This window comes from Ceratotherium simum, chromosome 19 (genome assembly GCF_057802395.1).
Source record: "Ceratotherium simum simum isolate JZ-2026a chromosome 19, ASM5780239v1, whole genome shotgun sequence".
Classification (NCBI taxonomy): Eukaryota; Metazoa; Chordata; class Mammalia; order Perissodactyla; family Rhinocerotidae; genus Ceratotherium; species Ceratotherium simum.
The window spans coordinates 38,961,634-38,984,916 of record NC_141918.1 but is presented as its reverse complement, the minus strand read 5'-3'; the positions used below and the strand labels follow the sequence as shown (position 1 = coordinate 38,984,916).

Sequence of the window (23,283 nt, the reverse complement as noted above, 5' to 3'; positions counted from 1 at the left end):
TTGTAGGGACATCTATAGTATTTAACGTGCCAGTTCACATTTTCCGTTCTGGCTTCCATTTGGTCTTGGTAAGACTGTCAAACAAGTCCTACTGTCCCTTAGCCAAGAGTGAATGTGTGAGGCCCATTAGGCTCTCCCTCTGAGGATATGAATCTTAAGAGAGAAGCTAACACAGATAATGGTGGGAGTGCTTCATTTGGCAGAGAGGACCCTGGAGAAGCTGAGGGTCCCTCCATTCCCTCTTTCTGCCTAGGCCCCTGGAGCGGTTCTGATCCCTGTCCTTTCCAGGTTCTTCACCTTCTCCTTTGATTCTGTGAGCTATTCCCAATCGTTCCAAAAAATTCTTTGTTGCTTATATCAGAGTCAGTTTTTATTGCTTGCAGCCAAAAGCCAGTAGTGTAGGCCTATAGCACTATCTTCACATACAAAACTCATCACATTTTTGTGTGAGGAAGATTAGCCCTGAGCTAACATCCATGCCAATCTTCCTCTTTTTGCTGAGGAAGACTGCCCCTGAGCTAACATTCGTGTAGATCTTCCTCCACTTTATATGGGACACCGCCACAGCATGGCCTGACAAGTGGTGCACCCGTGGGCAGCCAGGATCCGAACCTGGGCCGCCAGCAGCAGAGCGCACGCACTTAATCGCTACGCCACGGGGCCAGCCCCCAAAACTCATCACTTTTTATTTGATAAAATGAAATACTCTATCTGCAGGAAGTTAGTCAGATGGCAATTCTATTTGGCATTATCATTTGTCTAGGTTTCAGTATAAAACACAAAAAATTCACTTTTAAAATGGAAGGAATCTTACATCCTATTATTGTTCCTTTCCACTTTCCTCCCCCCACCTCAACTTATCTTAACCCTCCTTTCATTCTTTAAAAAAAAAAAGGAAAGAAAAACTTACAAAAAAGAATCTTTCATATCTAAATGAATAATATATTTCTGCTTAAGAGATTGAATGTTAAAAATCTTTTTCGGGAGCACAGAGGATTTTTAGGGCAGTGAAACCACTTCTACAGTGGTCGATATATGTCATTATACATTTGTCCAAACCCCTAGAATGTACAACACCAAGAGTGAACCCTAATGTGAACTATGGACTTTAGGTGATTGTGATGTGTCAATATAGATTTATCTATTGTTACAAATGTACCACGCTGGTAGGGGATGTTGATAATGGCGGAGGCTGTGCATGAGTGCGGGTGGGGAGTATATGGGAAATCCCTGTACCTTCCTCTCAATTTTGCTGTGAACCTAAAACTGCTCTAAAAATGAAGTCTATTAGCAAAAAAAAAAAAAAAAAGAACTTTCTAAACTGCAAACAAAGCCCATACTTAGTCAATTTCGTAATCATCGTCATCATCATCCATGTTGATTCTGATGCTGGAGTGCTCTTCAGGTTTTGATTTCTTCTTGGTTTCTTTGTTTGTCTCGGTCAGATGTAAGTGATGCTCACATTGCCTCATGATCTTCTTGGAAGACATCCAGCTCTCCCCTTGTCGTTCAGCTGGTGCTGCACATTGTCCTCCCCTCACATCTGTGCCCTTGGCCTTCAGGACCTCCCTCGCTTTTAGGAGACTACAGGTGCAATTCCACGGATTTCCATCCAGATACAGGTGCCTGAGACGAGGCAGCCCCTCCAAGGCTTTGAGGTCTAAGGCAGAGATCTTGTTGTTCCTGAGGTTTAGAACCTGAAGCTGCTTTAGATCCTTGAGCTCCCTCTCAGCAATATCTTGGATGGCATTGCCTTTTAGGTCCAGCCTGGCTAAGGTCTCCGGGAGCCTGCAAAAGCATGGAAACAGGATGCGAGAGGAGGTCACGATCATCATTCCACAACTGCCATGGCAACTCAGACTGCACAACACCCACCTTTTCTGTACAGTTCTATCCCTTCTGAATCTAGTAATTTTAAGTAATTAAAAAGTAATTTTAAGCACAAATCTCAGTCTTACATATAAGTCTTTAACCCTTCCTCATAAGTCTCATTTTCTAATCTTCTGATTTTTCTGGTTCCTAGTCATAAAACTATTGTTTTCTTGTCAAACGGGATCACATAGACAAATTGATAAGAAGAACACTAAGTTCTCAATTTTTTAGTTGGCAAAGGCCATGAATCCATAATTTATAGAAGTAGAAATATGAATAAAGTGTTGTTCTCCATGAATATAAAAGGCAAAGGGAAAAATGATGCAATATGTATACATATTTTTGTGCTGTGAAAGATTTGTTCTGAGCTAACATCTGTTGCCAATCTTCCTCTCTCTCTTTTTTTCTCCCGAAGGCCCAGTACATTTAGTTGTGAGTCTTTCTAGTTCTTCTATGTGAGCCGCTGACATAGCATGGCTACTGACAGTGTTGTGGTTCCATGCCTGGGAACTGAACTTGGGCCACTGAAGCAGAGCAGACCAAACTGTAACCACTAGGCAACCAGGGCTGGCTCTGATGCAATATTTTTATGTATCAAATTAGAACATGGTTTTGGTTTTAAATTTAAAACTTATTGCTGCTGAGGGTGTAGTGAAATAAGAACTTCAACACTGTTGGTGGGAGTGTAAGTTGGTACCACTTTAGAAACAACTTGGTACCACGTGTCAGATTTAAATAATGTCATGGGGCCGGCCCTGTGGCTTAGCGGTTAAGTGCGCGAGCTCCGCTACTGGCGGCCGGGGTTCGGATCCCGGGCGCGCACTGACGCACCACTTCTCTGGCCATGCTGAGGCCGCGTCCCACATACAGCAACTAGAAGGATGTGCAACTGTGACATACAACTATCTACTGGGGCTTTGGGGGGAAAAGGGGAAAAAAAAAAAAGGAGGAGGATTGGCAATAGATGTTAGCTCAGAGCTGGTCTTCCTCAGCAAAAAGAGGAGGATTAGCACGGATATTAGCTCAGGGCTGACCTTCCTCACAAAAAAAAATTAAATAAATAAATAAATAATGTCATGGCTTTTGACCTAGGAGATATTGGGAGAAGCAAATAGAGATTTATTTACAAGCACATTTATCACATATTTGATCATATTTATAATAGCAAAAAAATGGTAAAAGACTAATGTCCACTAATACAGAAATTAAGAGATAATGGACTATTATGTGATCATAAAAATCATGTTTTAAAATACTAATTCTGTGAGAAAGCTTTTCTAACTATGACTTAAAAATCCAGATGCTATAAAAGATTGATAAATCAACTACATTAAAAATAATTGAAAAAAATAATTTAAAAAATTGTGTATGGCAAAAGACACATGCAAAGTCAAAAGACAAATGATAAACAGGGGTAAATGTCTGCACCTCATATCCCAGACAAAGAGCTCATCTCCTTAATATATAAAGGACCCTTAAAAGTTGAGAAGAAAAGGTTTTAAAATAAGACTGAAAAATGGACAAAAAGCATGAATGGAAGTCCACATAAACAACCATACTCAGAATAGAGAAATGAAAAATAAAACGACACAGAGATGCCATTTCTCACTGAACAGGTGAGAATGTCATTAGGAATCAAGATTTTCATTGTAAGAGAAAAAGATACAAATATAAAAGAAGAAAAAAACCCTCTCTAATGTTAAACATGAATTGGAAATGTCAATATGAATTCATAATTTAAAAAAATATATTTTCTGTATGCTGAAAGGACTTAAAAGCAATATTACACCCTAATTGCAATGCTACCTTGATAACAGAAGCACACCAAGCACACAGATCTTAGTTTCAGAATTCCAATCTCCAGTTAACAAAACCAAGCCTTCTTGGAAAAATGGCTGATTCCATACCTGGGGGGAAGTAAGCTAGAACTTCTGAGCCAGAATGCAATAAAATGTTCAAAGATTAATAGTATACCCATCAGGGTGGCACTATCAAAAAACCAGAAAATAACAAGTATTGGCAAGGATGTGAAGAAATTGGAACCTTTGTGTACTATTGGTGGGAATGTAAAAATGGTGCAGTCGATATGGAAGACATTATAGTGGTTCCTCAAAATATTATAAATAGAATTGCCATATAGGGGCCAGCCCTGTGGCGTAGCGGTTAAGTGTGCACGCTCTGCTGCTGGTGGCCCAGGTTTGGATCCCGGGCGTGCACCAATGCACCACTTTTCAGGCCATGCTGTGGCGGCGTCCTATATAAAGTGGAGGAAGATGGGCATGGATGTTAGCCCAGGGCCGGTCTTCCTCAGCAAAAAAAAAAAAGGAGAAGGATTGGCATGGATGTTAGCTCTGGGCTGATCTTCCTCACAAAAAAAAAAAGAATTACCATATAATCCAGCAATTCCACTTCTGGGTATATACTCAAAAGAATTGAAAGCAGGGTCTTGAAGAGATATTTATGCATCCATGTTATACATCCATATTGAATTCAAAATAGCTAAAACGTGGAAGCAACATGACTGTCCATTGACAGATGAATGGATAAGCAAAATGCAATATGTGCATCAATGGATTATTATTCAGCCTTAAAAAGGAAGGAAATTCTGACAAATGCTACCAAATGGATAAACCTTGAAGACATTATGCTAAGTGAAAAAAGTCTGTCACAAGAAGACAAGTACTGTATGATTCCACTTATATGAGATATCTAGAGTAGTCAAGTTCATAGAAATAGAAAGTCAGAAAACAGAATGGTGGTTGCCAGGGGCTGGAGGGAGGGGGAAATGGGGAGTTGTCATATAATGGGTGCAGAGTTTCAGTTTTGCAAAATGAGAAAGTTCTAGAGATCAGTTGCACAAGACTGTGAAGCTACTTAACACTACTGAACTGTACACTTAAAAATGGTTAAGACGGGGCAGGCCCCGTGGCTTAGCAGTTAAGTGCCCGCACTCCGCTACATGCACCCCCGGTTCAGATCCCGGGCACACACCAACGCACCGCTTCTCCGGCCATGCTGAGGCCATGTCCCACATACAGCAACTAGAAGGTTGTGCAACTATGACTTACAACTATCTACTGGGGCTTTGGGGAAAAAAAAAAAAGGAGGAGGATTGTCAATAGATGTTAGCTCAGAGCCGGTCTTCCTCAGCAAAAAGAAGAGGATTAGCATGGATGTTAGCTCAGGGCTGATCTTCTTCACAAAATAAATAAATAAATAAATAAAAATAAATAAAAATGGTTAAGATGGTAAATTTTATGTTATGTGTATTTTACCACAATTGCAAAAAAGAAAGATAATGAAGTCATGTCTCATGAACATAGGAACCAGCTTGGAGGGCTCCCACTAGCCAAATTTGGGACAATTTGAGTATCAAAATAGACTAGCAACTGTTAATGATCATAACACACTGAAATAATTAAGATCCATGGGTCCATAGTGATACTTGGAAAAAACAGAGAGAAAGAGGAAAAGGGAAAGAAAAAAATATTCTATAATATTAAATAGAAAAAATAGTATACAAAATTGATCCCAAATATGTAAAAACAAATTATGTCTACACATAGGCTCTGGTTTAGCAATTATGGGTGACTTTTTATTTTTCAGCACACTAAGTTTTCAACCTTGAACACGTATTACTTTACAATCAGGAGGAAAAAAATTTTTTTTAAACTGTCGATACCAACTTGAAAAATGTCATGCTAATGCCCATTGTTAAAAAATGAAAAAGAATCATAATTGTGAACCTGAAAATCTTTCTGTTATAGAACAACTTTATATTAAGTGCTATTCTTTTTATGAAGGACAAGAAGTTGGAAAGTTTTATAGGGAAAAAAAGGCCCTTCAGAGGCCTTTGAAATACCATCCTAACGGTATTTTTACACGATGTGAAGACATTAGATGTCTATTCACGCCTTTTAGTATTGAGTGAAATTTATTGTGGTGGTCCCAGTCGTATGATTGCTATGTCGAAGAGAAAAACAAATGAATTTAACCATATTTTATGGCAATATTATCTTTTGCTTGTTCTTATATGAATTTCATTCCAAAAGGTTAACGTTTTAGGTTATTGGTGCCTAGCCTAAATTTTGGCCTTGGGTTTTTATTTTATATTTACGTCTTATAAATATATACATTTATGTTTGTATATTTTATATTTGTATTCATATCATAAACTATACAGTACATATACATACATAAATATTTGTGCTTTTGAGTATTTTAAATCTTATTGATTTAAAGTGCCTCCTCCTTAGTTGGAATAAAATTTACCTAACAAAGTAGATTAATTTACCAGGGAAAATCACTTCATACATTTTAACGGTTTAATAATTAAATTCAATTTGAAGTTAATCTCCAAGACGATGTAATTTTGTGCACACACTAGCTTTTATAAGGTACATCACTAAAAGGTACACAGAAAATTTCTTATGTATAGCTTTTTTTTTTTCCCAAGGAAAGATGAACTATTAATAGACCGTGGAGCAGTAAGCCAGGCTCCGTTCCTATTGACGGTACAAGGAAGCGTAGCTGGGGAGAGATATGGTAGAGTAAACCAAAAACTCAAAAAGTACCTACTTATAAAGACGAGTTCTAACTTTGGCCATTCTATTTACCAGTATGTGGTTTTAGGTAAGTTATTTAGCTTCTTAAAGCTTCTGATTTCCCACCTTACAGATAAAAGTGCTCAGTACACAGAAGTCACATAATAAATGTTAGCTAATGAAAATAAGCAAGTCAAGTTTTCTTTTAAACAAATACAATTATTCAGTTCTGGGCTGGGTAGCCAAAAATTGTACCTGTTCTTGGGAGTATCTTTTTTTTTCTTTCTTGTTTCTATGGACATTATAACCAAAATGGCGTTGTAAGAGAAATCACTAATTATCTTGGTTTTGTTACTTTTGGGCAGTCATGTATTGCTTTGATATAATTTGTCTTTATAAGTCTGATGTATATAAAAAAGTAGCCCTGGGGCTGGCACAGTGGCATAGTGGTTAAATTCGTGTGCTCCCCGTTGGTGGCCTGGGGTTCAAGGATTCCGATCCTGGGTGCAGACCTACACACCGCTCATCAAGCCATAATGTGGCAGCATCCCGTGTGCAAAAAACAGAGGAAGGTTGGCACAGATGTTAGCTCACCGCCAATCTTCCTCACTAAAAAAAAAAAAAAAAAAAAAAAGTAGCCCTGATTTTAAGACAAGCGTTTCTAGAAATGCTATATATTCTTTGGGTAGTTGTTGCTTTTTAGACTACAAAGGGGCATCCCCCGTTTTACCAGTAGATGGCACCTGAGTGTAAGTATGATAAAATGCTATCTGTTAGACTGTGTTAGGTTGTGGAAAGCTATTCTGAATTTGAATTATCCAAGGAGAGGATAAAGAAGAGGTGATGGAACATATTCGTTCACTGAGCTGCAGATTGGTGAAATGTGAAGCAGCAAAACGTGAGGCCCGCGTCTTGGGCGTGCTAAGTTCTAGGTAATAGAGTAGACTGTTGACAGTAAAGCTCAGAGGCGGGATCACGCGGTGGCTAAGATTCCCTGGCTCAGGGATTAGACTGTGTTCGATCCTGACTCCACCACTTACTGACGATGTGACTGTGAGCCAGTTTCTTGATACCTCTTAACAGTAATGTTCTAGTCGGTAGAATAATAGGTAAAACAATATACCTACCTTCACAGGACTGTTGTAAGGAATAACGAGTATATCTAAGTTCACTGCTGATCTTAGTAAGCACTCAATAAATGTTAGGTACTATTTTCTACTTCAATTAGCATATTGAGACAAATATGATAGATATTTGAATATATGTATACCTAAAACCATATACCATTATTTTCTTGATAGAACGGAGGATGATGGGCAAAAGGAGGGATTTGCGGAAATAGTTTGCAATAGGAGTAGATTGCCTGTGTTTACAGTTTATTTATAGAAAACTGAAATTAAAGTATAATTTTGTGTATGAATAAGAAGCATGCAAATAAAAAGAAAGTGTATACTGTTTAAAGCTCATAAATAAAAGTCTTAAAATTCAAATATAAGAAATAGATATTATTGTGTTTTAATTCTTTATGAGAAGAAAACCACAGAGAAACTTTTCTGGGTCATTCCCACTTTCCAATTCAAAGAAAAACCAAAGAGTGGGGGCAGAGGGTGACGGGGAATTTAAAAATCACTCTCTACAAGAACTTTCAGAGCTGGCCAAGTTCTTGACAGAGCGGACAGTGGTGTTGCTTAATTTAAGCCTCATAGGAAAAGCCCACTCTCTTCCGTGTTTCTTGCCCCATGTCCTCGCCCACTAGTTCTCAACCCTGGCTGCACATTATATCCATCCGTGGAGCTTCTTAAAAATATCGACACCTGGTCTTCAACCCTGGGGTGTCTGATTTAATTGTTGAAGTGAGGTCTGGGCATGAGTATGCTTTTTTAGAGTTCTCCAGATAATTCCAATATGAAGTCAGATTGGAAACTTATGGCTAGCTCAGGCATACAATTCCATTATACATTCCGTTGGGTAAAAGCATCGTGCTTTCTGTAGTCACTTAATTAAAAACACAAATTCCCTGGCAGGAGTAAATAATTAAGCTATTTTTCACTCATTAAACTTAGCAGGATTACTTCACCAAATACTTTCTAAAAGTCACCTGAAGAGAAAAGTCCTCCGAGTTCACAATTTTGCCCATTGGCTGTCCTAGCCTGCTGAGAATGCTTTTGTGACATCAGCACTCCCAAATCTGTCCTATGAGTTTTATTTCATACATAATTTTTTTCTTGGAGTAGGTGCATGCAGTAACAGAAAATAAGGCTTGAAACAGGGTAAAGATATTATTTAAATAACAACAAATACTGGAATCTTGAAACACCGCAGGCATATTCTTGCCCCAGGGCCTTTGTACTGGCTGTTCTGTCTAGAATGCTTTTGGCCCCAAATAGCTTCACAGCTAAATCCCTCACCTCCTTCCAGTTTTTGCTAAAAGCTTACATTTTCAGGAGGGTTACCATGCTTACCCTATTTAAAATTGCAACCAGCTTCCCCTGGGCGGTCCTGAACCTGGTAACCCTGCCCTTTTTTGTTGTTGTCAACACCTAACACCATCTAAATGGTGTTAGGTATACTTTACTTATACATTGTTTATTGTCAGTCTTTCCTGCTAGAATTTAAGCTGTTAAGCTAGAATTTAAGCTAATGGTGTTAGGTATACTTTACTTATACATTGTTTATTGTCAGTCTTTCCCGCTGGAATTTAAGCTGTTCAGAACAAGAAATTTTATCTCTGTAATTATTACACTGATGTGTACCCTGTTAAAGTATTTGGCACGTGGGATATGCTCAAAATATATTTGTTAAATGAAATTAATTGTATGCACAGGCTTCTGCATTAAAAGAAATTGATTACTTTTGAGTCACCCTCAATATATATTTTAAAATACTGATTTCAGTTGGAAAAATCACTTTTTGATATTTTGCATTGGGTATAGTTACCATACTGTATAATAAAACATCTTTTTTCCAACAAGAAAAAAATGAACGTCTGTACATATCAAAGATAATTTTTCCCTTTCTCATTGGTAAAAAAAAAATTATTGTAACTAACAATGAAAATAAGTAAATAGAGTGCCATAGGATTCTACAGAGGTCAAAAGTTGGTATACTTATTACGAAAAATTTGATAAAGCTAAGAGACAGAGCAAGAAGCCTTTTTTTTTTTCGATAAAGTGCTGAGAGGAAAAAAGAGTCCACTGGTAGGCACATAAAATAAACAACATAAAATCTTTTTAAAGAGAATAATAGAGAATAAAAAACAATCTTTTATTGTTTTTTAATTTATCTACTTTAAAAAGTAGGACATGTAATAAAGTGTAGATAAATCGGATCATTTAATGTAAATCTGTACATTAGTTATAGATTATCACTAGTTACCCCTAACTAGTGAACAGGTACAGTGGGTTGGCTATAGAGGGAGCGATATTTGGAGACAGAAATAAGTGTCAGAGTATGAGGGAGGGTGTGTGTGTGTTTGAGAGAGAGAGAACATGACCTGAAGAGACAACCAAAAACAGAAGGGAAGACTGACACCTATGGACTTACACACTCACAGACAGACACACAGAAAAGTAAACAGAGTCACGTTAAGTCCTTTAAAGATCACAGCACTGAGACGAATACAAGGTTCTCAAATATGTAATTCAAAATACATATATTATTAAATTATAAAGTTTTGAATTTTTTCCATAACTACTATTTCAATGCTTTTTAAAATATAAATATCGTACTGCATTTTCCCCCTCATTTTTCCTTCATGTCCTTGCTTTGCTAGCCGCTAAGCATGTATAGTCTGCCTTTTGCTGAATCCAGGCCATATATCTAGAAACTGAAACACACTTTCTCAAGTAATATCCCTATTCGATGTTTGTTAGCATACATCCCCAAAGCTGCATTGCATATTTTCAAATATAGATCTCACCCGTTGATCTATATAAATTAAGACGATAAATTAAGTTCGTGCAGGATTCAGTTTGAGGGCTGGAGATTCCAAATGCCTGTTTAAAACTTCTACCCCTGGGCCGGCCCCATGGCTTGGCAGGTTAAGTGCGAGCGCTCCGCTGCTGGCGGCCCTGGGTTCGGATCCCAGCACGCACCGAGGCACTGCTTCTCCGGCCATGCTGAGGCCACGTCCCACATACAGCAACTAGAAGGATGTGCAGCTATGACATACAACTATCTACTGGGGCTTTGGGGGAAAAAATAAAATAAAATAAAACTTCTACCCCTGAACCCTTGGCTAACCTTGATCGGAATATTTATGTTCACTCTGGCTACTTTTCTTGCTTGTATAATGTGCTAATTGCCCCAATCTTCAGAAAACTTTTATCGTAGTTATCATAAATGATACCGCTCACTTACTTTAGAGGTATAGACAGCAGCAGGTTCTGCTCCAGGGCCAGGTTGGAGAGCTGAGAACACCTCTGCAGGGCTCCAGCTTCGAACAAGCTGACAATGTTGTTGTCCAGAAACAAGTGTTTCAAGTCTCGAAGGTCCTGGAAATCTTGCGCTGTAACTCTCTGAATCAGATTGTTGCTCATATCAAGTTTTTGTAGCCTTGCTGGTAGTCTGAGGGGCAACATTTGAAGCTGGTTTTGGGACAACTCGAGAGTAGTTAAATTGGCAAGAAGCTGTGCCCCTTCAACGGAAGAGAGTGAATTTTCCGACAGGTAAAGATGGGAAAGATTCTCTAAGTGTTTCATATCTCGAAATCTTACCACTTTGAGCTGGTTTCTCTCCATCTTTAAAGAGAGCAAGGATTTGGGCAGATTAATAGGAATTTTAGTCAGAAAGTTACCACTGAAACTGAGAAATTGCAAAGACTGAAGAGAAGTAAAGAAGCTAGCTGGTATCAGATGTAGTTGATTATTCTCCATGCTTATGTGTTTCAGATGGGGAAGTGCCAGTGGTCCAGCTACGGACTCAATATTGTTGCCATCCAACATCAAATTTTGCAAACTGACAAGGGAGGAGAGCATGCTGGGAGAGAGAGAAGAGATCAGGTTGTTTTTAAGTTCAAGGATTTTTAATTTCTCCAGTCCTTCAAAATCGGATCCGTGAAGGACAGGTATTGAATTATCATTTAGTTTTAGCACTTCAAGACTGGTGGGGAGAGCACTAGGGACTCGTCTTAACTTATTTTTCCAGAGTTCCAAGGTCTTCAAGTTACTCAGAGTTTTGAAAGTGTCATTTTCTACTGACTCTGTTCCGCTGGCCAGCAGACTAAAATCTTCTAGAGCCAACATTCCAGTGAAGTCAGACAGCTACAAAAAAAAGCAGGGGCAGGAAGGGGAGAAAAAAGCAGTAAATTAAGATTGTTGTGAAAAAAGACCATATGCATTATTGTTCAATATTAATGACACTTCACATTTCCCTTCAAGATCTATTTAAAATTATCTCTTGGAAAAAGGTGGAAACTCAGGTCCTGACTCTTTTTATTAATGATTGGTGACAGAGTAAGATATCAAAAATATTTTAAGCACTTTCACACACTATTGGTAGATATATAATATTGGTCAACTTTTGCTGCATATTCTCTGACCCAGCAAGTTTACTTCTCAGCAGAAGTACTTACAAGTTGCATAATGATTTATGCCATAAGATGTTCTTTGTTGCCTCATCTTATAATAGCCCCAAATTGAAACAATCCGAAAATCTTTCACCAAACTCTTAACAATTGCTAACTCGAGGGTATAAGATTACAAGGGTTTTTCACTATCTATATACATTTCACATTGTTTAGATTTTTGTAAATTATAAATTACATTAAAAAAATTTTGAGGATTAAAGTAAAAATTTTAAATGCCCTAGATACTGCTATCACTAGGATGGGCCTATCAGAGAAATGTTTCCAACTATATTTTGGAAAACTAGCCTTCCTGCTCCCTACCCCCCAATTTGCACTTAACTGATGAACAAGATTGGTGAAGAAACAAACAAGATCCACATGTCTCCATCTCTGTAGAGCAGGAAGTTCATTCATGCATACATCCCAGTGCTAATGCTATTCCTCTCCTCGATTTTAGGAATTACCAAATCTGATATACTTTCTCCATGATTTGCAAGTTCAAGCACCCCTATTTCTCTACATGTCTGCCAACCTTCCGGCTTGACTTCCACCTCTTTTCCAGGATAATGTAATCCTTGGCATTTGGTTCTCAGAGTAAGATCATGTTTAAGCAGAAAGAGGAATTGTTCCAGGTTTTCTTCAGCTTGATAAATCTTCACAAAATTTTCAACCTGCTTTAGAATTCAATTAAGCTGGAATTTTCAATGCACAATTTTTTACGTCTTCCTACCTACAGTTTCTAAATGTTTGATTTAATTATGGAGTTGATCCCTTTTTATAATACCAATACACGATTAATGCCTCCAAAGTGGGTTAATTTTGCAGCACATATTTATTATAGCTACTTATATTCTGGGAGGACATGTGATGGGAATTGTAAAGTATACATTAAAGCATCTTCTAATATGATATTCTATTAGAAGAATCTCAAGTTAAAATTTATATAAACAGATATTTTTAATCATAATAGTTTTGGCAGCTGCCTTGGGTTATATAGTGCTGCTAACATTTGATATTTTCTTAATGATTAATTAGTTGTATTGATTAGTCCTAATCCCAATAACAATAGCAATTTTTTTTCTTACACTTGTTGAGTATCTACAAGTGCCAAGTGCTTTTTTATATGTTTTAATTAACTCTCCTAATAACCCTGCAAGTTTGCTGTTATCAACACTGGCTTATAGATGAGGAAACTAGAAGCTGGTAAATGAAAGGGTTGAGAATTTCAACACGCTGTATTGGACTCCCAAGCCCTTTCTTCCTCGGCTCACCGTTTTCTAATGCATTTCTATTACATTTAGTCTATAATTAATGTATTTCAAAAAAGACTCAAGATCTGGACATTAAGTCACAGAGTTTTAGAAAAGCAGAGATTTTAGAGATTATCTAGTCCAAACTCCCATTTTAAGGGATGAAGAATTTCAGGCCACAGGAATTAAATGACCTGCCCAAGACTCAGTGTTTTTTAATCTACTCTCCATTCTAAAGTGACCCTTTCTAGGCTTTTTCATATAAAGTCAAAAACAACTCTAGACATAGATCTTCACTTCATGGACTGTTGATCTCCCCAAAGAAGAACTAGGTGTTACTAATACTTCCACTTCTACTTGAGTGACCAGAAGCCCTAAAAGATTGCTGACTATGCAGCAAGTCTCAGAGACGACGTGGATCTGAACGGGCAATTTATTTGGGGATGAGACAAAGAAAGTGTGATGTGGGAGCTTCCCTTTGTCTTCATTTCTATTTGTAAAGTAAATGGACCGGTCTAAATAGTAAATATAGTTCATATTCTTAACTGAACCCAGTGGATAGTTGCTTTATGAAGCATAGAGAACCTTTTCCTTTTCTTTTTGTCAGAGTCATTGCAGATTACCTTGGATTATTATTAATTAACATGGCTACCATTTTCTAAGTATTTACTGTGTTTAATCTTTACAAAGCCCTATATGTGAGCATGATTATTATCTTTGCAGAGAAGGAAACTAAGGCTCAAGAAGGTAAAATACCCTGTCTAAGGATATCTTGCTAACAAGTGGAAAAGGTGGGCTTCCACCCCAGGTTTATCTCACCCCAACACATATATTTTGAACCTTAACTGCTATAACATGCATCTAGCTAAGGAATATAGAGTTCTGGTGCCACAAACAGCGAGGAAGACACTCGCTGATTTTCAGCTTGCAGTTGAGTTTGCAGAGCTGACAAAGGGAAAAAAGTTCTGCCAGACCTGTGTTTCCCTGTCCATAGCCTAAGCAGGGCTGTGCTCAAGAGATCTGGAAAGAGATGCTTTTGCCCTAGAGCTGACCTTGGGGCTGCTGGCAGTGTTTTGAATGTTGCTTAAGCAGGACAAGTATGACATGGTACTTTTTTTTCTTTTTTTTTTTTGTGAGGAGGACTAACCCTGAGCTAACATCTGATGCCAATCCTCCCCCCCCTTTTTTTTTTTTCCTTGAGGAAGATGGGCTGTGAGCTAACAACCGTGGCCATCTTCCTCTACTTTATATGGGACGCCGCCACAGCATGGCTTAACAGGCAATGCATCAGTGCATGCCGGGGATCCGAACCTGCGAACCCCGGGCTGCCGCAGCGCGCGCGCTTAACCGCTTGTGCCACCAGGCCGGCCCCTGACATGGTATTAATAATCAGGCATAGGAAGCTTAGCTAAGTACAATTCCTGCCATCACTATTTTACAGTTTAGTGAGCCTAATATATGTGTTGATAACAGTTATAATAAAATATGAAAAGTTAAAAAATACAAGCAAGTAAAGTGAGGGAGAACACAGGGGCAACTCTTGCCTGCTTCTCCATGAAGGGCTTTGTTTCTAGGTTCAATTCTAGGCAGGCCCAGCTCCAAGCACTAGAGGGCCTGGAACCTTTCTTGCGCTCCTTATAGATCCAATGTATGCACGAAACTGACACACCCTCACCTGACAGCCTCAGACTTCTGTGAACCAAGCCAGCAAGGAGTTCATAAAACAATGTTGGAGTTTTTTTCTGATCATCAAAGTAACACTTGTTCTCTGTAAACAGTTTTAAAATTCTAGAAAGTATGGAGAGAGTATAAAAATAAGCCATAACCCCCCCACTCAGTGATAAGCTTGCTGTTTATACATTTCTTAATCCGGAGGAATTTGAAGGAATCCTTCTCTTCCACAAAAGATGTAAAGTACAGTTATTTTAATTGACTGCCACCATAATGACATTCCTATTTGCCCTCTGAATGTAAGAGATAAAACTGTAAAACTCTTAGAAGAAAATATTAGCATAAATTGTCCTGACCTTGGATTTGGTAACAGCTATCTTAGATATGACACCAAAAGCAAAAGTGACACAAGAAAAAAATAGATAAATGAGACAATTAAAATTAAAATTTTTTGTGCTTCAAAGGACATCATCAATAAAAGGGAAAAGCCCACAGAATGGGAGAAAATTTTTGCAAATAATATAGCTGATAGAAGACTTGTATTTAGAATATACAAAGAATTCTTACAACTCATTAATAAAAAAACAAATAACCCAATTAAAAAATGGGGAAAGGATTTGCATAAACATTTCTCCAGATAAGATAACCAAATGGCCAATAAGCACATGAAAAGATGCTCAATATCATTAGCCATTAGTGATATGCAAATCAAACCATAGTAAGATACCACCTAACACCCATTAGGACGGCTATGATCCAGAGAAAAAAATAAGAAATGTTAGCAAAGATATGGAGAAATTGGAATTGTCACACACTGCTGTGGGAATGCATAATGATGCAGCCACTTTGGAAAACAGTCTAGCAGTTCCTCAAAATGTTAACTATAGAGTTCAGAAATTCTACTCCTAGGTATATGCCCAAGAGAAATGAAAACGTATGTCCACACAAACACTTGCTACTTACAGATCCTACAACAGGAACTTGGAGGAGATTATTTTAAGTGAAATAAGCCAGTAACAAAAACCACAGGCTTAGGGAGAGAGATTGAATTCAGTTTGGGGCATGTTATTTTGAGATCCTTTTTATATATTTAAGTGAAGTGGTCCAGTGGACAGCTGGACCAGTCAGAGACATGGGGGAAAGGGATGAATTAGAAACTCAGTTATACGGGCCGGCCCCGTGGCTTAGCGGTTAAGTGCGTGCGCTCCGCTGCTGGAGGCCCGGGTTCGGATCCCGGGCATGCACTGACGCACCGCTTCTCCAGACATGCTGAGGCCGTGTCCCGCATACAGCAACTAGAAGGATGTGCAGCTATGACATACAACTATCTACTGGGGCTTTGGGGGGAAAAAATAAAAAAGAAACTCAGTTATAGGAGCCATCATCACTTAGATAAAGTGAAGTCACCTAAGGAGAGTGTATATAGTAAGGAAAGGAATGGCTGAGGATTGAGACTCCCCGGAGAAACCAAAAACTAAGGGGCAGTGGAGGAAAAGAAACCTACAAAAATGGCAGAAAAGAAATATCAGAGAGGAATAATGAGGACATAAAAGTGTGGTGTCGGGGCTGGCCCAGTGGCATAGTGGTCAAGTTAGCTTGCTCTGCTTTGGCAGCCCCGTGGTCACAGGTTCAGATCCCGGGTATAGACCTATGCACCGCTCATCAAGCCATGCCGTGGCAGCGTCCCATAAACAAAATAGAAGAAGACGAGCACAGATGTTAGCTCAAGGCCAATCTTCCTCAGCAAACAAACAAACAAAAAAAAGTGTAGTGTCATGGAAAGCAAGAGAGTGAGAATTTCAAGAAAATAGGAGTGAGCCAATGTCTGAGAAAGAACAGTTTTAACACCGTGTGGAGTAGGTAGAAACCAGACAGCAGTGAATTAAAGAATAAATAGGAGGTGAAGAAGTGGAGACAGTAAGTGCAGACAATTCTTTCACAGAAGTTTGCAAATAAAAGGAGATAGCAGCAAGAGGAGACACAGAATTAAAAGAATTTTATTTCTATGGTAATGAAAGGAGCATATTTAGAGTCTAGAACAGGGTGCTAGTCAAGCAGCAGCAGCTGCAGGTATGGGGGCGGGGAGAATGGTGGAGCAAGCTCCGGGGAGAGGAAGAAAGGTAGAATCAAGGGCATAGGAGGGAGGTTGCCTTGAATAGAAGGAGGACATCTCATCCTCTCTGTCTGGAGAAAGAAGTTTGTAGAATTAAATGGAGACAAGTTAGTATACAGCGAGCAGGACCTGAAGGAGATCAAGACTAATGGCCTCAGTTTTGTCGTGATTTGTCAACAAAATGGGAGGCCAGCCATTGGTGAGAATGAGGAAGGCGGGTAAGAGCAGGCAATCCAAAACCAGCCTTATTTCATACAGGTAAAAAGCGAGGCCCAGAGATTCTTTAACCGCCTTAGATAGTCACATCTCTAGTTAGTGAGAAAACTAAGATGCGAACCCTGGTTTCTTGAAACCTTTCAAAATACCAAAGGCCAAAAACAAAATGTTATAAAAGTCAGACAACCCTCTAGCAGTCTTTTCTGTGCCCTCTGAATAGGTAAGCATAGAATTGAAAGTCATAATTAAAAACACATAGAGGGGGGAAAAAATAAAAAAAATAAAATTATAAAAAAAAAAAAACACATAGAATGAGAACTGCAGAATGTGGCAAAACCAAAACTAGTATTTTCTCTGTGTAAGTTTCCACAAAGACATCGATGCCTGGTGGGTATGAAGGGTTTTATGAATAATTCTCATACGCTAGTTTCATCTTGATAGTCTTATAATGCTCTAAGTATCATCTGCCTTCTATGGCTTAAATGAAAATATTTTTTTCCCCTGAAAGGACTTATTCTTAATTCTGGGGACATCAAGTGGCCATATGCTGTCAAACTCTTTTTGTTAAGAAAGAGCCATTCCTTTAGTTTTACTTTGCAACAACAGAATTAAAAAAATTTTTTAAATAAAAACTGAAATAAAATACCGTTAATTATAGATTCTGATTTTTTTTTACTGCTTACCTAAAAAGAAATATCCAGAGGCATATACACATCTTGCAGTTGGCAAGTGCAACTACCCTAACTTGATAACCATCACTTTTAAGTTTTGATTATTTAAATCAAGTTTAACAACTTCACACTCACCCCTCACCCGGCTTCACAAAACAAAATTGCAGCAACTTGAGTGCAGAATGAATAGTTACCTGGAGGTGTTGAATTTTGCTGTGGCTGATGAGGAGCCTCTTGGTGGTGGAAGGAAGGCCCGACGGTACTTCCGTTAGTCTGTAGCATTGTGCAGACTGCACTGCATCACAGCTACACCTTCCAGGGCAGTTAGGATCGAAACCGTGGCTAAGAGAGAGCACAGCAAGGAAAGCATAGAGCAGATGCATTTTCCCAAACAGGGCCTCTCAGGTAGCCGGCGAGGGTTTAGGTGATGTCTCACTCTTTATACCAGGAAATCTGATAATAGCATCTTATGAATGTGTACTCTGTCAATGTAAGAAGACAGGAAAGAAAAAAATTCTCAATTTGCCTGGGTTAAAATGTTAGCAACCATTACAAAGAAAAAGGAGCTTAAACATTGATAAGCTGCCTTAATATTTGTGGGTGAGCAAAACCCTATGTTATTTATGGCTTGGAAACCTAATCTGCAAACACCTCTATTATCTGTAGTTTCCTTGTTTTGTTAAATGTGACACCAGGGAATTAGTGGGAAGAGACAAAGAGCTGTTTTATAGCGGGCTATAAAACCTTTGAATTTTCTGTGACCCTATATTAAAACCATTTTTGTAGGACTGCAGCAGGCAGGTGTTTTCTTCTCACATTAACTAGTAAGGGAAAATGGGCAGGTTTTCTATTTATTTTTGTTGTTTCAGTAACATTTTATTGCTGGACGAAACAATGGGATACAATGGAGAGATATTTAGAGCCACAAAGAACTTGTTCAATTCATCTATCACTTGACCCACCCAAATATCATATCTGGAAAATATTTTTGTCATTCAACAATTTGTTGACTCAAATGAGAATTAACCATCAAAGTGGGTCCATGTCTTCATCTATGTGTAATAATGAAAGAAAAGGCCTCTAGTTTCTTCAGAGGAACTTGGTTGTGAAAACGGGCTGGAGAGGGAAAGCTTCATTTGTCCTGGGTGCTCCTTTGTTGTGGCTTTTTGTCTTGCTGTGGTCTCCCCTGCTGAGGAATTTGAAAGCATTTTAAGCAAAAGATTATATACAGAAGCTCTCTCCTCTCAAGTGGAAGGCCTAAATTTCCCCAGGGTGGTTGGCCTCAGCAGATTTCTCTAAAGAAACCCTTTCTAATATTGAAAAGCTTCTCTTATCTCCTGTTCAACCTTACCTCTCTTTGCTACAATTTTCATTTTGAAGCCAAAAGTTTCTTTGATCCGATAATCAATTCATTTTATTTCCAGAGTAAGGATATCTGTGTGCTTTTCCCAAAAGACTTTTCTACTCCCCTTTTCTGATTGTTTTCCCTCTGTTTTCTTTTCTTCTACTATCAGAGACAAGGAATGATAAGAGATTTGTTTTCTGTCAATATTCTGATTTTCAACAAACTTATTTATTTCTCTTGTCTAGTAGGAGAATTATTTTTTAATTTTTAGAATTTTCAGATAGCAAAATAATTCTCAATAAAAGAAAATTTGGAAAAAAGAGCAAGGAGGGAAAAAAAAATCAACTTTAGTCCTATTCCCAAATCAAACATTTTTCCAGTTTTATCTGCCTAGGCTTTGAAACAACAAAGAGAAATACTCATCGATCATTATTTTTTTTCCTGTGTTGCTAAAAAGGTAAATTCATATTTAGTTACTTGGAATGAAATGCTGACAAAATTCTATCCTCTCGTCTGCCATCAATGACAGCTAACTTTTCTCTGTTATTCAGCACAGCAATGAGTTCCCTTTTCTATCCTCTGTTGGTGGCCACAGGATTCCCTTTTCTTTAAGCCTTGAATTACACTGTATAATGTTTTTTTCTTCATTTCCGTGGTATTTCTGCAATTTTCCTGCAATTTTGGCTTTCTCTCTAATATATACTATTTTATATTGTGAATAGTTTTATTTTCTCACGTTGTAAACATACTCATAGGCAAATTTATATTCTGCCCTTTTCACTATTATAATATTTTTCCATATTATTTCATAGTCTCCATAAATATAACTTTATTGTTTAATAGGCCATCAAGAGTATTGTCTAAATTTGATTACTTTCTAAGTGTTGGACTTTTAGGTTGTTTCCTGACTTTACCGTTATAAATATAAATAACTTTGATCATAAAAAATTTGAGAATGTTTTGAAGAATAAAAGATTCTTCTGTTCCCCGGACCACACCTATTTATTTAGGGTTAAGCTGAGAAATCAACTTTTTTTTCAGGTAGAAGGCAAAGTCTTGTTGATACTACCCACTGCAGAGAAAGTATAAAGGTATAGGCTGAGCGCTCAAAGGAGGTGCATGTTTTCTTGTACCTGCTCTGGAGGTGACAGGGCCCTTTGCAGTTATGTTATGCTAGGAAGCAACCACAAAAGCTGCCGCCATTGCTCAGCTTCTAGCTTACTTTCTGCTGATTTTTGGAGTTTTCACATATTGACTAAGAGCCATGGGTATAAAGTTCCCTACCTTTGGCTTGAGTTTTTGGTTCTTGAGCTTATGGGTCTCTAAGGCTGAGTGTGAGGCATATTTCTCTTTTCTCTAAAAAGGACTTAACACCTTATGTGATCATTATTACTTGGCTTCTTTGGGTAAGGAAAACAAAGTAAAGGAAGATGGGTGCCTTTCTCCATTAAGGAAACTCAATGACTCACCTGGCTGTTCAAAAACAGCCCGGAATCTAACTTTAGGCTTTCAGCACAGGAAAGATTGCAAACTCAAGGAACGTGCTTTGTGTTTGAATTTGGACTGAATTAGATTTATGTCTTTGTCAGATTCTCAAGCCAGGATCCTCCCTGACTCGCTTTCTTATCTTCTTTATCTTTATCCCCTATCCCCGCCTCCCTTGCTGCCTCCTTCCCTCCCTCTCTTCCTTTCTTTCTTCCTATGACTCAGTGGTTCTCAACTGGGGGCAATTTGGCAATGTCTGGAGATATTTTTGATGACAATAAAAGGTGTGTGGGGGGGTAGGCAGTGCTACTGGCATCTAAAGGGTAATGGCCAAGGCTGCTACTGAACACCCTACAATGCACAGGACAGCCCTAACAACAGAGAATTATGCAATCCAAAATGTGAATAGTGCCATTGGTAAGAAAGCCTACAATAAACATAAATATTTGCCTCTGTGCTATGGATATTGGCCTTCCTTGGTTTATTAAAAGCAAAGGGCAAGTTCCCATTAGAGATGGGAAGCCAAATTCCAGAAAATCAAATGACTAACCCAAATTCTCCCTGATTTGGGTGCACAAGCATTGGCTTGTGATTCCTATTATAGAACTGATCAACCAAGAGCTAAACAGAAGACTTTAATTTATGAAAATCTCTTTCTGAGTTTAAAGAAAAGAGATTTAAAGAATAAAAAAATTGTGAACATGATTCTTTTTTAACTTGTTTGCTTCTTCTGGAGAATGTTGCAAAAAGAGCATAAGTTTAAAGTAAAACAAAAAAATAAATTTTTCTACGCCTCAACCTCTCCTAATCTCAATTTTTTCTTCTATAGAATGAAGATAAAATGGGGGAAATAATTTCCATGTTACAGGCGGAAACAGATGAAACGAACTAAGGCATGTCAAGTCCATGGGCAAAAAGAGGATTTCTATAAATGATAATTGTATCAGTTTAGGTTATTGCTTGCAAGCAATGGAAACAAACTCTGGCTGATTTAAGCAGAAAAGGAATTATTGAAAGAAAATCGGGTAGCACACAGAATTGTAGGAAAGCCTGGAGAACCAAATTTGGAAATGGACAAGAATAAAGGAAGGCTATATAACCAGAATCACAGGCAAAATCACACTTCAGTCTAGTGTCACTGCAGAGCACAGATGCCCTGGCCTCCACCACTGAACCAGAAATTGGATACCATTGCTGGCACTGCTGCTACTGGAAAAGGATGCTGCTACCCCACTCCTATCTCTACTCCTACCAAGAAGAATTCTCACAATTCCTGCCTCACTATCTCCATGTTAAAAATTTCAGGTGGATGATTTTGGTTAGCCAAGCCTAGGTCACATGCCTAGGCAGAGCTGGGAAAGCGATTATTTGAACTTTTTAGTTCATTACGGGAGAAGGACTCAATATTCAAGTCACATAAGGTAAGGAATTCCTTAAGCAGAGGAAGGGGGTTCAAATATGGACAGTCTCTCATTTGCAGCGACAAATGTCCACTATAGAAATCTTTTCACTCTCAGTCTTTCTGTTCATCATGACCACAAAAGCCAAATGAGCTTTGAGTGAGTTACAATGAACTGGGGACAAAACAAATTCTATTTCCAACAACTGTTGTGACATGGCTTTTGTTTGTTTCACCCTACTTTTCTGATTTGTTCATTTGGAAGACTATAAGAATTCTAATGAGATCATTTAAAGTATTATACTTTTTAATATAAGTTCAAAGAAAAGATAATTAATGTTAAAGGGTGTTTGGAATGCAATTGTTTTGGGCCCCTTATAAAACTCATCTATAAGAAATATAAATGACAGAGGCTGATGTGGGGGAGTCTACGTTTGATCTGTAAAGTCTGACAATCTGAGAAATAAACAGTGACTTGACAGTGGATGAAAGAGGAAGAATCGATGATTAGTAAACTCGGATACCACTGTTGATAAATGGTGGTTTAGATAATGCTGACCCAAACCTGGAGCTGTGGGAAAGAGTAAATGAAGAATGCAGATCAGGTGACAGTGGAAAAGCAGTTATAGTCAGTCTTAGAGAGTGTCAGGGAATAAAAATATAGTATTAGGAATTTCTAAAATTGTTTTTTGTTATGTTTTGTTTTTAGGTTTGGGTACATGATACAAAACATAGTTATCTCATAAATTTTAACTATGGACTAGGTAAAATAATTCTCAAAGCCTAAATTATATTGGAGTTATTAGTCAAATCAACCAGATCATTGTTAAATGAACCTTTCTTTTTAGGTTGGGAAACATATTCCTTGGAATTTAAAGGAATATGTATTTTATAGATATTCCTAACCCCTGAGCCAATATAAAAATATGTTCAGCTATGCTCTCTAGCAGGTATCAAAGGCATATCTTGGAAAGTGACTGCTTTTAGAATCTCTTACATAGAGTGTTGTAACATCTTAATTATTGAACTGACCACACAAATATTTTCAGCATTCCTACTATAGCCCAGGTCTTGTGTTAGGACTTGGTATTCAAAGATAGCAAGATACAGTTATTGCTGCCAAGGAGCTCACAGTTTAAGGGGCTCCAAAA

The 23,283-nt window shown here is 38.1% G+C and overlaps 1 protein-coding gene across 1 annotated transcript; it reads right to left on the bottom strand.

Moving 5' to 3' along the window:
• Window positions 1-954: 954 nt before the first annotated feature.
• On the bottom strand, window positions 955-18,347 carry LOC101408964 (nephrocan-like). The gene is made up of 3 exons (XM_004422259.2): window positions 18,098-18,347; window positions 10,776-11,677; window positions 955-1,788 (listed from the first exon to the last, which is right to left on the bottom strand). The coding sequence occupies exons 1-3, from the start codon at window positions 18,284-18,286 to the stop codon at window positions 1,341-1,343; spliced, it is 1,539 nt and encodes a 512-aa protein (XP_004422316.1). The 5' UTR covers window positions 18,287-18,347; the 3' UTR covers window positions 955-1,340.
• Between the last annotated feature and the right edge of the window lie 4,936 nt (window positions 18,348-23,283).